This window comes from Montipora foliosa, chromosome 5, assembly GCF_036669935.1.
Source record: "Montipora foliosa isolate CH-2021 chromosome 5, ASM3666993v2, whole genome shotgun sequence".
NCBI lineage: Eukaryota > Metazoa > Cnidaria > Anthozoa > Scleractinia > Acroporidae > Montipora > Montipora foliosa.
This window is the reverse complement of record NC_090873.1, coordinates 36,054,050-36,067,973: the sequence shown is the minus strand read 5'-3', so window position 1 is coordinate 36,067,973 and position 13,924 is coordinate 36,054,050. Positions and strand designations below refer to the sequence as shown.

The following is a 13,924-nucleotide window of genomic DNA, read 5'->3' as shown; positions in this document are numbered from 1 at the left end:
TGGAGAGGTAACGGCTGGAAATCTTGCTTCAGACTCTGATGTCAGGTATGACGAACCATAATCAAACAACAACATTAAAATTATCGGTCAGTGCGAAATGCAGACTGAGGTTATAATTTAACTGTTGAAAGGCCCAAACCCTTTGGAAATGCTAACCTTAGGCATAAATAGGCCTAAAACAATATTTAGGCTTAACTGTTAGCATTTATAAAGGGTTTGGTCTTTTTCAACAGTTAACATTATAACCTCAGTCTGCATTTTACCCCTGGTCTGTAGTCTGCATTTTACACTGACCGTTAAAATTATTTTATATCAGCAAAATATGGGGTTTTGCTAAAAGCAGGCCCGCGGCCCTTTTATTCTTGAATCTATGTATATAAGCAATTTCTTTCCCAGGTAAAAATCCAGCCTTGAGTTTCTCCTTCATTGGTTTTACTAATGCTGTTAATTATATTTACAGGGGCTCCAAACAAAGCAAAAGGCCCATTATTTTTTATATATAGTAGTAACGAAATAAGATATTTGTTACATGTAGCTCTCAGATAGTACATTTGTTATGACTAGTCAATTTATGGGACTGTGTGTGATTTATAAATGACAACCCAGTTCAGTTAAATTGAAATTAAACTGACAAAAGGGTGACAGGGCTATAAGTTATTAAGTACTGAGGCCTCAACCTTCCTTAGTCAGGGCCTCTAATATATTTTACAATGGTGCACTGATGCATAATTGACCCCAAATCACACCCTATTGCATAATTCACTAATTTCTGCACAATGCTGCATAATGCACGCTAAGAGCAGAGTAGGAGACAACGCTTTAAAACGCCACCTCATTACAATTTATCTCTTGAGCAGAGTAACGAAATGTCCTTGAATCGATTGAAATATGGTAGTACCTGAAAGTCTTTGCAGTCTCACCATGAGGTAAGTACATGTAGTTCCCATTCTACCCAAGTGGTCTGCCATGTCGCCTACTTACGAGAACAAAAACAATTTGAGTTGCAATGTGTTAGTCATTCAGAATCGTCAATATATTCAATTCTCTTTTCACGAGAAATCTTGGCGTAACCCATTGACTCCAAGGGATTCCCCATTGACGAGTAAAATTGTCTGGCGTTAGACAGAGTAAAATACTAAGTCTGGCCGGTTTAGGCTGGTTTGGACGTCGAAGGGTTAACACTAACAATATGAAGTTGTTTCTCTTCTAAGTGCCAATTTATTGCAATGGATAAGTTTTTAGTGAAATTAGCTACTATTCCGAAAAGAAGAAGGGTGCTCATCTTCCAAGTAAAATTACAGCATCAGAACAAGCAAAAAAACTACCCAGATGGTGTGTTCTGTTGTTTCTCAGTGTGCAAAATGTCTTTTTAGCAGTGCAGAAGATAGTTTTAACCTTAGAACTGATAATAACAGCTACAAATAAGCTAAAAAAAATCACACAAATTGCTGCATAATCAGCCATGCAATGCCACATAATTTACAATTTTTTAACCGCACTTTATCAGATGCTTTGCTTAGTGGTACATGTATCTGTGCAATTCAATATTATTGTGATTTTAAACACCTTGCTTCCCCCCCCCCCCCCCCCTTACCCTCTCCCTTGTCAATTTGTTGTGGATATGCAACTGCTTAAAGGGAGGCAATTTCTTGAAGTTAATGTCATTGACATTAGCAATTCAATGGCCTTTGTATCGTATTAACACAGAATGGCAGTTGGGAGATGGCACTCAAATATAGCATAACAATACTAATACACATGTATTACATGTACCTTAAGCCTTAAGATTTGCAATTAATAATTATAATAATATTGTATTGTAATAATTATTGTCTTGCCTATTCTTAATGTGTTGATAATAGCAGTCTTGAATCAATAAAGCAATGGCAAGTCACTAGTAAGAGAACAGCATCACACCATGTTCCTTCAGAGGCACTGGTATTGAAAGCACTTAATTACAATGTAGTTTTTGTTTTCGTTTACTTTTAGAACTGATCTCCAGTTCTACTGTGTATCGGAAAATGGGATCATCGCAAAGGAGATGGGTAGCCTCAGTGAATATTCCTGGAATGACTATGTGTCATTCTATGTAGGATGCAGTTTCTCGTTTGAGGAAGCATTGATAAATTCGGGAATTGAGATTCAAAATGTCACCGAAAATCGCAATGTGTCTATGTTTACAACCAACATCCAATGTGTACCTGTTGGCCCATTTTCTTGTCCCATGGTTGTCTCAATGCGTCCCATTCCAAAAGATCAAGTTGAAAAAGCTGTTGTTGTTACAGCAGCTTATGATGCCATTCATGGAACTCCAATTCACATTGGGGATCCGTCTGTGATAGGAATATGCAACATTTACAAACCAGACTTTGGTGACCCTTCAGACATAGAAAGTCTTGTACCTGTATTTTGGGCTTGTGGTGTGACATCTTCACTGGCAGTCAGATCTGCAAGTGAGTAATTCTTAAAGTTTACCTAATCTGACTAATCTCAACTAGGTTTTGCAGTGAAATCTGAGATCGACTCTTCAGCTGCAGAAAAGGTCTTGTTGGTTTCTTCTCTCCTGTTTGAGTTGTATCACAAAATGAATCAATACCAGCAATCATTAGATCTCCAAATGTTTGATGAGAGTCCTGTGGGACTTTGTCCCTGGACAAATGTACATTGTAACATTACAAACTGGATTAAGAACACGATTATGTTAGTCTTAAAACAGTAGAAAACGTTGAAGGCACACTCTGAATGGCTACTCAATCAAACAATGAATATCCTTTCTATTCACCTCCGAGCAACTTGCACAGGATTTGCACTCGAAAATATTGTAATCTTTGCAGGAATAAAATTAATGAGTTACAATCATCTTTTTGTGCTCATATACATGTACCAAAACAACTATTCACCTCAGTGTCGGTTGCTAGCGTTTGATATTTCACCACTAGCCACTTCAGTGAAATAGCTGTTATTATGTCTGGCACAAGAGCAGAACAGATGTGCATGCTCCTAAGTCAATGGTTAATTATATGGCTAAGAGGTGAATCCTCTTTGCTAATGACTAATGGCTTTTACTATGGTAGAGAGTGGAGAATATCTGGCATTTAATCAAAAGGAGGGATGTAACCCTTTCTCATTTATTTTTGCAGGGCCAGCTGTGTCCTTTAGCCACTATCCTGGCTCGATGTTCATTTGTGACATTACTGTGAATGACTATTTTACTGCACACAAGCCAGAACATGGGGAAGAACAGCCAATACTCGTCACTCTGGCAGATCACCCTTATCTTGCATCAGTGTGCTCTGCAAGTGCAAAGGCAAAAATAGATGAGCTTGTGAATTTTGTGAATTTAGCATGGGAATCCACCAGAAGAGGAGATGACTTGAACAACTGTTTGTCTGTTGGTGATGCTCTCATGAAGATAGCACTGAGACTGTCCCACGCTCCATCCATTGTAATTTGCTTCCTTCAAGAGAAAGAAAACTTTTCATCTCCAGATGCGTCAGCATCAGATTGTATTCAAGCTTTGCTGGCTCTTGTCCAAGCTTTTCAAGCATTAGATAAGAAAGTAACCGTTCTGACTCAAGTTGCTACACATTTACTTCAAGAGAAAATTGCAGCTTATGCAGCCAGTGGCAGTACAATCATTTCAAATCAGGTTCGTGTGATTAAGTGGGATGATAGCTGTGACATGAAGGAAATGCTGTATGAAGACAAAATAAATCACAGACTTGACACGATAGTTGCCTTAGAAGCAGCAACAAAAATAGAGAACAACAAAACTGAAGGAAAGGAACCGGTGGATTGGTTTTTTGAGCAAGGTGAGTGATAATGGTCTGTTGGGTTCTCTGAAGACTCCTCTAATGTCCTTTCTGATGTTTTGATGTCAGAATGACTAGTGTCTCAGTTGTTTGATCATCGAAAAATTACATTAAAATGAAAAATAATAGTAATTAAAAAGTTTGAAAAAAATCAAAATGTGGAGGGTGTACATGTAAACTGCAGGTTGCAGGTAAGACGTGCAGGTCATTGTTTCATCGTAGCTGAAGCAACCCAAACCTTTACTCTTGCTAACATTGGGCCTAAAAGATAATGTTTAAGCTTTTGTAAAGGTTTGGGTGTTTTCCATTAAGGTAAAACAATGACCTGCATACTTCCACCAATCAAAATGTATATTATTAAAAAAAATCATCCAGTCAAAGGAGCCACTTCGGAAGTTGTGTTGAGTGATGTAACGAATCCGTTCGACTGTGTGATTGCGCCGCACAAAGCTCAGCCACTGTGCAATCTAGCCATGCTGGAGATGGTCAAGTGCAAGTTCATTCCGAACTGTCTAGTTACAAAGTAGCCGCAGAACATGGCTTTCAAGTACTTAGCGGAGGAAAGAGGATTCTCTTGTGCCGTCAACCTCTAGTGATTCTGGCTTAATTATTCCCTTGAGTTAGAAGAAATGCTGACCAAGAATCAAGTGAGGGTCTCTTCACCTTTTACCCTCAGTTCTTTAGGTGTCACACTGTAATCCCCTCGGAGATTTCTGGAAATGTCCATTGCAAATTGATGTAATTTTTTTTTTTTTCAAATTTCTTGTTTTGCACTGGCGAGTCTGATCTGGTAGAGCAGTTCATGATCAATTCTCGTAAGACACTCATACCAAAAATTAACTTTCAAAACCAATTTTGGTTTCAGTGAAAAGGTGGAATGTGGGAGTCGCCCGCGTCAAGATCACGACAAGGGGAAAGGAATTTTCAAGAGACGAAGCCATTTACGGGGACAGCCATGTATTAAGAACAAGCACATTAAAATTAGCTGGATATTCCCTTGCCGCGGCGCTGTATGTTCTATACAAATGCCCAGTTCATTCCCGATATGCGAGACGTGGAATTGGAAAAAGAAAGCACTTTCAAATTGCGCAATTTTTAGTGGAGGAACGCAGTGGGGTAAGGTCACTTTATTGTTATTAATAAAGCGGTTTTCAATTGAGTGTTGTAAAAGAAATACCGATATTACTTTGACCAATCACAGCAGCTGCAAATAGCGCAATAAACTAATGCAAATTCGTAGCAATACGCAACTTTCGTGATGGCGTCATTAATTTTGACTACAACTACCAGATTTCAGTTTGATTTTCTTTTCTTGTTTAAATTTTGTATTCCCAGCGGGGTAAAAATAACAATAGCTCTAATAACATGTAGCTTGAGACAAGCAAAACTTGAAGGATTCTGGTACTTGTAGTCAAATGGCGTCATCATGCAAATGTCCTACGGCATGTAACTAATGCTCAAGGCGCGAAAAAATCGCGCGTGCAAGTAGCGATTGGTTTTTGGTTTTCCTTCTCATTGGTTGATAAACTGGCGCGAGATTTTTTAGACCAATCACTAAGCGTAACAATTCGCGTAATTACTTTCGACAGTCATTTGCCGAAAACTGCTCTATCATCATATTCATTGTTATAAGTATATTTTCTTATTTATTTATTGCAAAGACAACCGTATTAACAGGAAGACATAAAGTGTAAAGGATTAAAATAGTCATTACGAAAGGAAGAAAACAATGCGCATATATGGTATAATTTTGCAATGTGAGATGGGGAAAGAGAACAAAATTGTAAGATTTCAAAACCGAAACTGAAGTGGGGACATAGAAAATGAAATTAGACATTAAACATAGCTAAAAATGCTTCTATTTATTAAGCAATGTTTGAAACGTTCGGTTCATGTATGGGTGACCTCTATTCCTGAGCGACCTGGTCTAACAGTGTGGCAAGAGATCTGCCAACGAGTTATCAGTAGTTTGCACGACGCCATTCCCATAGCTTCCTGTGTAAGATTTCTAAAAGGCGTGCAACCGGCGTCACCTCCTTGCGGAAACAAAAACGAAATGGTTGCAGGGATGGGGCAGTGGCGAGAGCATTCGCCTGCCCAGACTCTCTGTCATATGGTGTTTAAGTTTGTTGGTTTTCTTCCCTGCCCCAAGAGGTTTTTCTCCGGGTACTCCAGGGGTGCTAACCATTTAGCCAAATAATTCGGATGGAATGATCGTTGCATAAAGGTAAGCAATTTTCCGAATTTAATGACCAACCGGATGAGAATGGCGCTTACCATTTACTACACAGCATTCCATCCCGCATATTTCACTCGATCTTGTGAGAAAGTACCTGGAAACGGAAGGATTCTCGCAAATGGTAAGAGCATTTCGCGAATTCCGTTCCGAACGGAAAAAGAGGACTACCTCTGGAGGTTGTCCACAATTTCCGAAAAGATTTTCCGGAAAATTGCCTTTCCATTTGACCTCAAACCGAAATTTCCGGATTTTTTGGCTAAATGGTAAGCACCCCAGTTCTCCCCTCTCCTTAAAAACCAAAATTTGATTTGATTTGCGTTAATTTATTGACTTCAGTTTACGTTGTCGCCAATTAGTGTTTCAGCGCCAGTTAACGCATTCACTCCTCCCTCAGATTCCCCGCGACGTCCCCAGTTGAAGAGTAAAAGCGTCTGGTGTTAGACAGCGTAAAATCTATTCAGTCTTACTCCCAGGAGTCAATGGGTTAAATAAATAAATAAAATAAAATTTCTAATCCCTTCCTTTTTTGCTCCTTTTGGCATTTATCAACGCTAGCGAGGTACTGTCATATACTAGCAACACCCATTACTGAAATACCATATTCACCACTTGCACAATCCCATAATGCAATACGTTTGGGGGGGGGGGGGGGGGGGCTCTTTACATAAAAACAATACAAGTCAATTACTTCAGTGAACTGGATATCTATTGTTTTAATGCAAATACCCCCCAAGGTGGAACTATTAAAGGCTTTGGGCAAGCAGTGAATAAAAGTAAAAAGCGATATAATCAAACCGCTATGTAAAAGGTAAACTGTAAATGATATGTTAAAAGACCCAGTAAAGCAATTTATTATTAGCGTTATTATCATTTTAATGCTGTCAGACATTCTTTTACTTGCAAGACGAATTGTCAAATTTCCGGAGAATCGCCACGAGACAATTGAGATGCATATACATTATTAATTAAAGTGTTTGGTGCGGGGTGATATTGCTGGTTTTCGTGTTATCATTAATGGTTCACTCTGTTAGTTAATATTATTAATGTTTTTTTGTTTTTGTTTTGTTTTGTAGGACTGCAGTCAAATTTTCGACAGCGTGGCAGAAAATTGAATAAAAAAAAACTTCTATTGGCTGCAAAAAAATAAATTGAAAATATACAAACTACCGTCAACGAAATAAAGCAAATAAAGATCTGAACGATGATAAATATATTAAAGTTAACTGGAAAAATAGGCTCCTGAGTCCGTGAATTGTAATCCTGGCCCGGGTTGCTCGAAGCATGATTAGCGTTAACCATAAATACCATGATTACTGAAAAGCCGGAAGAAGGAATCCATAAACGAGAGAAATGGCATGTATAAAGATACATATTTTTATACAGGCAAAAAAAAGTCGCTTGAGCTTTTAAACTAAAGAAAAAAAAAACTTTAAAAAGATCTTAAAGTCTGAGAGGAGACGGCTGTATGGAAAGTGCTTTACTACGTACCAGAGGAGGTTGGACACGGTCTGAAAGGCCTCATGGTTGGTTGCAGTAGCGAATCACGAACGCTCTTTTATCGTGGTCATGAACTCAACATGGCGGGCTTCTAGGAAGAAGTGAGTCTCAATATTGATAATTTTTACCTACTTGTTTTTAGCTTTGCGATTTCAAACCCACAGGACAAGTTGGAGTTGGTACTGGGCTAGCTGCTGGAAACTTTTTGACTCTAAACTTAACTTCTCAGACAAGTTAGGACTCGACTTCGGTGCTTCACTATCTGTCTTTGCTAAGCTTCGTGAAATTTGAGTTGATGTTAAATTTTGTCGATTTCTCTCCAAACCCAAGCTTGTCAAACTTCAAAATTAATATCCATTCCAAAGTAGATTAATTTCCTAATAGAAAATGATCGGGCGCCCCTAAGCGCCCCTCTGGTTAGTGAATTATACGATGCTGAAGTAGTTGGATTTTTGCCACTATTTCCCTGTCACGCTATGAAATGTGACGACGAACCCGCGAAATTGTGCGTGCAGTCCGCGTAATCTCTTGGTTTAAAAAAATTAAATTTAACTTCTATTATTTTACCAGGTAAAATCATGAAAAAGAAGCGGCCAGTGGGTAGTCCAAGTGGGTCTACCCCTGGGAAACCATCTAATAAAGTGGCAAGAGAAGCCTGCAATTCACGATCAAGTTGCTGGTCGGGCCATACTTCCACAGCGTGGCACACTAACAGTGAGCTCAATTTCATGCTGCACCAGAGAGGCTCCCACCAAGGGTAGCTGATTCAACCAGCTCTAATTAAAGTTATTTGGCAATTGAGCATTCTGTTATGTAAACTGGAATACAAGCAAGGTCCTTTAGTCAAAGTCTTAATAGGATACCAATGTGTGTTTTTGCACATGTCACAAAACAATGGCAGTTTACAGTGAACAAACAAATAATCTTGTTATCAACCTTCGTAATTTACAGTTACATACAGTTATGTTCAGTCCATATTACAAGAGGTAATGACCAACTTGGCAATTCTGATCAGCCTCTGTCAGTTGGTAATGTGGCACTAGAGTAATAACATAAATTTACAAGAGGTTGCATAAAGAACTGTAACTTCCAACATGATGTAACCTCAATGGTAAGTTTTAAAGTTGATAAAATTTATAAAGATTTTCTTTTGTATTATGAGAAAAGCCTTTGTAGCCTGTGACCAGTCTTTCATTAAAAATAAATCTCTAACTTTTTCCATACAACTTTTAATTTAAGAGACGAAAATCTCTTCAATTTGTCATTTCTACAAAATCAATTTCTGTTATACTTTAAGTCATATTCCATAACAAATTTAAAAAACGTTTGGTAAAAAAATGGTCATGTGACCTTTACATGTTGTCATACCATTTTACACTGTATCTCATCATTGTAACCATTTGTTTTGTTTTCCTTTAATCTAGCGTACACTTTAACTAGCTCGCACAACAAAAGGTTCTCTCCTACTTATCCTAGTGATAAATATTTTTATGTACAGTCCAAACTTTGAAAATGACGTTGACGAAACTTTATATCCTCAACCTTGACTTGTGTAATTTGTCTGGTTTCAAGTAAAGGATGTAAATACTTAGTTAGTTCCCGTGGAATGTAACCAATAAAACATGGTCCATTTCCGTAGTCTAAATGGACTGCTATGGCTTCCCTGTCAAACTCATTCTCTGGTTCAGGTTTTAACATAGCTGAAACTGTCTCTCCACCTTTCATTTTTGTCAAAGCTTCGTCCAAACAGTCTGGTGTTTTTGTTGAATGGGCTACCCCAATAACTTTCCACATCATCAGAGCTGCTATTTTCTTCAGTACTATATTCAGTAACAGATTTCACTGACTTTTCAGCAGAGCTGGAAGTGGTTTCTGAAATATGGGAAACCTCACTTTCAGAAGTCGAAATTTCCTCCCAGTTTTCATGCAGTTCATTAAGAAACTGTTGTCGGAAGTTCATCATGTTGTAAACAGTCACTGTAGTTTATCAGTCCAGTTAGCACACTGTCTCCATCCACATATTTTACTTTTACAAATTGCTAAGTCATTACAGGGAAACTTGGCACCACCCAGGATATGGGATTTTGGTCCACTTCGGTCACAATCGCATCTCTGCTAGCAATTTGTTCATGTTGAGAGCGAATTCTTATGCTACTGCAGGAGTCTTTGTGTAGGTCTGGCTGGACATAATCAGGATCCTCAACTGTGTCATCTGTGGACATGGAAGAATGTGGCATGCAATTTAGAATTAGGATTTATTTCTCTTTACTGTGCAAGGTGTGGGGTGTGCTGGACTCCAGATCAAGCAGCCTGGATTCCAGCCCAACTCTCATATTGTCTACTGTAGTCATCTGCACCAGGGTGTAAATGCTGGGTGAAAACCCTGTGATGGACCAGCATCCTATCCAGGCATCCAGGGGGGAGTAGCAATATTACTAGTCCCGTCAAGCAGCAGACACCGAGGTAAGCTCGAATGATATGGGACACTTTGGCGTGATTGTGACTTAACCATTTCACTGTTTATATCGCTGATTGGTAATAGGTATTTATTTTTTGCTGTATTTACATATACCGGTCAATTTTAAATTACCTGATTCATCATCACATTCCAAATGAAGCAATGTTCTGGATCCCCATATACTGTCTGGACACTGTAGTAGATAATAAAAGAATAATGATAATAATTATTGATGCATGCACATTTTGCAAAATTAGTTTTCTTGAAGTTTAATCAAAGAAAATAAGGCATCCCACTTGAATGTTTCATTTGATGAAGGAGAAATTCTAATTTCTATGCACTTAAGAAACAAGGCTTTCCATTTCATACTTCTCATAGAACAACTTCCAATGATTTAAGAGTTGGATTTTAATTTGAACATTAAATGACATCAACAAAGTAGTGACTTTTTATAATGCTTATATCTTGCTTGGGACCAAGGTCAAATTTTTCATGAGAATGATTATTACCTGTACATCTTCCAATGTGAAATATGAAACTATACATTGTGTCTGTGTCAGTGTTTCCCAGACAAATATCAAGAAGATCATTTTCATTTACCAGTAATTGCCTTTTTATGCATTAAGGATTAACAGTAAATATTACAAGGTGTGGAGAACCTAGGTACTGCAAAAAGCAATTTTCTCTTGGCTATGTTTAAGTTTTCCCAAGTAAAGGTTATTGACAACAGGTTTTCTACTTTTATAAAACTGAGATGAGAATAATTTGGCCTAGTTCCCAGTGTTCTAACCAAGGTTTTGAAACTGAAATGGTGTCCACAATATTAAAAGGCCTTGAGCAATGTAAGCAGTGTGCTTTAAAAGAACCTACATGTAGAAAAATGATAATAAACAAGGATACAGCTCTGGTGGTGCCTCAGACTCATCTAATATGGGATTCAGTGGTACAGCCCTCAGGTTCCTTGGATCAAATACCACCTGATGTAGAAACATTTGATCTGCTTCATCAAATCTCAGAAGATACTCAGGACCCGGTACATGAAGACTTTTTACACCAAGTACTTGTGGTAACCTTGAAAAGAACTGTAGTTGTGCATTAATAACTTATTCATGAACAACTGTTTAAACTGTTGGATTTCATTTGTAAAAGAAATCAAAGAAATCCAAAAAAAAACAAGCAAACAAACAGACAATAAACTGAGCAGTTTGTGTGAGCCCATCAAGGAAGCTTGTATTCAATAAAGAGGGCATTTGACTGTTTAATAACAGCAGGAAATTATTTTATTTTTATATAAATTATTTAATATAGAGTCCTGTGACCTCACTGAATTTTTAAATAATTTAAAAAATTCCATACTTTCCTCACATCACCATTTGCTGCAGCAACTTTCTTTATCAAATTGTGTGCTCTTTTGATTCCTATACCAGAAAGTGATTCCAAGTAGTCGCAGCCAGCAATTATACACATGACGAAACAAGTGAAAAGTATAATTGGAAATATTGAGACATTTTGGTATGTCTTTGCTTTGGATTGACTGGCAGCTACCATGTAGGTGTACTTTATAAAGAACCTGGATCGTGAAAATACAAGATAAACTGTATTGGACAACTAAATAACATCCCTGTGCAAATAAATAAATAAATAAATAAATAAATAAATAAATAAGTAGACAAATAAAATTAGATAAGCTTTAACATTCATCCTGTGAAAAATCAAGCTTAAATTTAAAGATTACGCACAGATCCATTTGTCACCATAAAGTAATGTACCTCGGAACAGCCAAATACCAACAGATCCGAATCTTCACTGAGAACTACATCAATCAGCTGATTTTTGTTCAAATACGCAAGTTGTGCATCAGCTTCAAACGGGGCAACAATGCAATCTATATTTTTGTCCCGTAGAACCTGATAAGAAATCGATCCAGATGAAATTGAAAAGCAGTAGAAACTAGAAACACTGAAAATATTACTGCAGGCACTTTTTCGGTTCCACTTTTTCATGTGATCAGTGAAACTTCAAAACAATAGATCTCACCTTCAGTAGTTTTAATGAGACATTTCACAAGAAATCTTCAACGCTCTCCTGAAGTGATCGATAGCTTTCGATTCATTCCCGCGTCGCCACAATTCTTCTGCCTTTGTCTCATTTTCCTTGTGAGACCTTTAAGGGGAAAACGCGAGTTAGTACCACTGTAGGGTAATCTCGCTGAATTAACCCCACGATTCGATGATGTTGATTTCACACCCAACGTTTCCCGTTTCTCTCTCGTTATTTTCTTGGCCTCTAAATTCCGCCCATCAAACACAGCGACGGGTTTTATTCCCAGGGAAAGAAGTAAATCGAACAGCTGCTTAGGATAATCGAGAAACCTATAAGCAAATGTGCAAAAATTAAGAAAAGTTAGCAAGTGATCACTAGCTTCTCGTACTAGCTTCCAAATATTTGACATCAGAGGAAAAATCAATTGCAAACTTCAGTTTGCAGATTGCAAATAAGCGTTTCCACTTTGGCAACAAACAACAAATTTCTCTTACTCGTTCGTTGAAATACCAAGACCCAATTTCTCCGCACAACCGAATGCTCCTTTGTACAAATAACAGGAACAATCTACACCGATTTTCTTCCCGGCTTAGTATCGAAGATGTGTATTTGTAGCGATTCCGTGAAGGAATGTAAGGAGGCCTTGTATCCGCATATCTCTCTCAGTGAAACATTTCTTTGGTCTATTTCCAGTTTTTATAACACTAGCTGCATAGCCGATCAGCTGTTTTGAACCTCTCTTTAAAGCCCCTTGTATTTTCCCGCCTCGGAGAGTGTCTCGAGAGATCGTTCCACTTCCGCGGTCAGTTGCAAATGAGGCAGTTTTGCGTTTTGCGACCATGATGCTTTTCGAACCGTGTCCAACCTCCTCTGACTACGTACATAGGGCACCAACATAACCACAGTGACGTCACAAACAAAACACAGAATATTATTGGAATGACTGGCTGAGTTCATCCACTCGAGTAAATGTATCGAGATAGTCAACTTGTACGTAAATATCCTGCGTCCAGCCGCACAATTTCCCTTATCAGTATGATCAACTAATTATTTCTTTGGAATGAAGTGATATTCGCTATTTTCGGAAATCCCAAAATACAGTTCATTCTGGAGGATCATTTTGCATTGTCACAATAAATATCCATTTCAAGAGTAATTAACTTGTATTGTTTTTATGCAAAAAAAAAAAAAAAAAAACCAAAACGAATTGCATTATGAGATTGGGAAAATAGTCAATAAATAGGATTTCACAATTTTACGAAAAACCTTTAACTACCATGACCACAACAAGGTTTTCTGAGCCCGCGAGACTGAGCACCCCCAGAAAACTATTGTTTTAGCGAAAACCGCTGGTCAGCAACCTGGTTCTGGTCAGTGCTGTCTAAAGTCTTCCCAATTTTAGACACGGCGGCCGTGTTGAGTCCCGAGGGATTGAAAACTTTTGTTTTACCTCACCGAAACTCGTTCTCAAACATTTCAAGTCGAGGCTCGGGGTACGAAATCAATTGTCTATGGCCAATATGGCTGCGGCTCGAATAAGGCCCATACAGGGGCACTTATTTGACAAAAGCACCTGTATTGTTTAATGCTGTAATTGAATACTCCTTAATCAGAACACACTATACCAGGAGGATCAACTATACCACAGAGGACAGACCACCGGCTAGGCTTTTCCACAAGTTGCTCCAATTTCTGCTAAAAGCTGCCCAATAATTCTTAAAAAGTTGCTCAATTTTGAAAAAAAGCTGCTCAGAAGTTGCTCGTTTTCTATAAAGAATAATTAAGTTAAGTTTTTGTTTTTACATTTTTACAATGGAATAGCCCTTTTCACGGTTAGTTATTCTCATTTGCATTACAATATAATCTAGCATGTAT

At 38.0% G+C, this 13,924-nt stretch overlaps 2 protein-coding genes across 2 annotated transcripts in view; one reads left to right on the top strand and one right to left on the bottom strand.

Moving 5' to 3' along the window:
* Positions 1-9,197, top strand: part of LOC138004082 (uncharacterized) — a 9,521-nt gene extending 324 nt beyond the window's left edge. Inside the window, exons 1-6 of the mRNA XM_068850482.1 lie at positions 1-45; positions 1,990-2,453; positions 3,141-3,812; positions 4,678-4,928; positions 7,125-7,649; positions 8,119-9,197. The exon at positions 1-45 is cut by the window's left edge and continues 324 nt beyond it. Of these exons, the coding sequence (XP_068706583.1) occupies positions 1-45; positions 1,990-2,453; positions 3,141-3,812; positions 4,678-4,928; positions 7,125-7,163 (1,471 nt within the window). The 3' untranslated portion in view covers positions 7,164-7,649; positions 8,119-9,197. The remainder of the gene's footprint in view (positions 46-1,989; positions 2,454-3,140; positions 3,813-4,677; positions 4,929-7,124; positions 7,650-8,118) is intronic.
* Positions 9,198-9,414: 217 nt separating this feature from the next.
* Positions 9,415-12,009, bottom strand: LOC138002659 (exonuclease 1-like). Its single transcript, XM_068848660.1, has 5 exons — positions 11,776-12,009; positions 10,907-11,088; positions 10,516-10,616; positions 10,139-10,199; positions 9,415-9,760 (listed from the first exon to the last, which is right to left on the bottom strand). Exons 1-4 carry the CDS (start codon positions 12,007-12,009, stop codon positions 10,150-10,152), a joined length of 567 nt encoding a protein of 188 aa, XP_068704761.1. The 3' UTR covers positions 9,415-9,760; positions 10,139-10,149.
* Between the last annotated feature and the right edge of the window lie 1,915 nt (positions 12,010-13,924).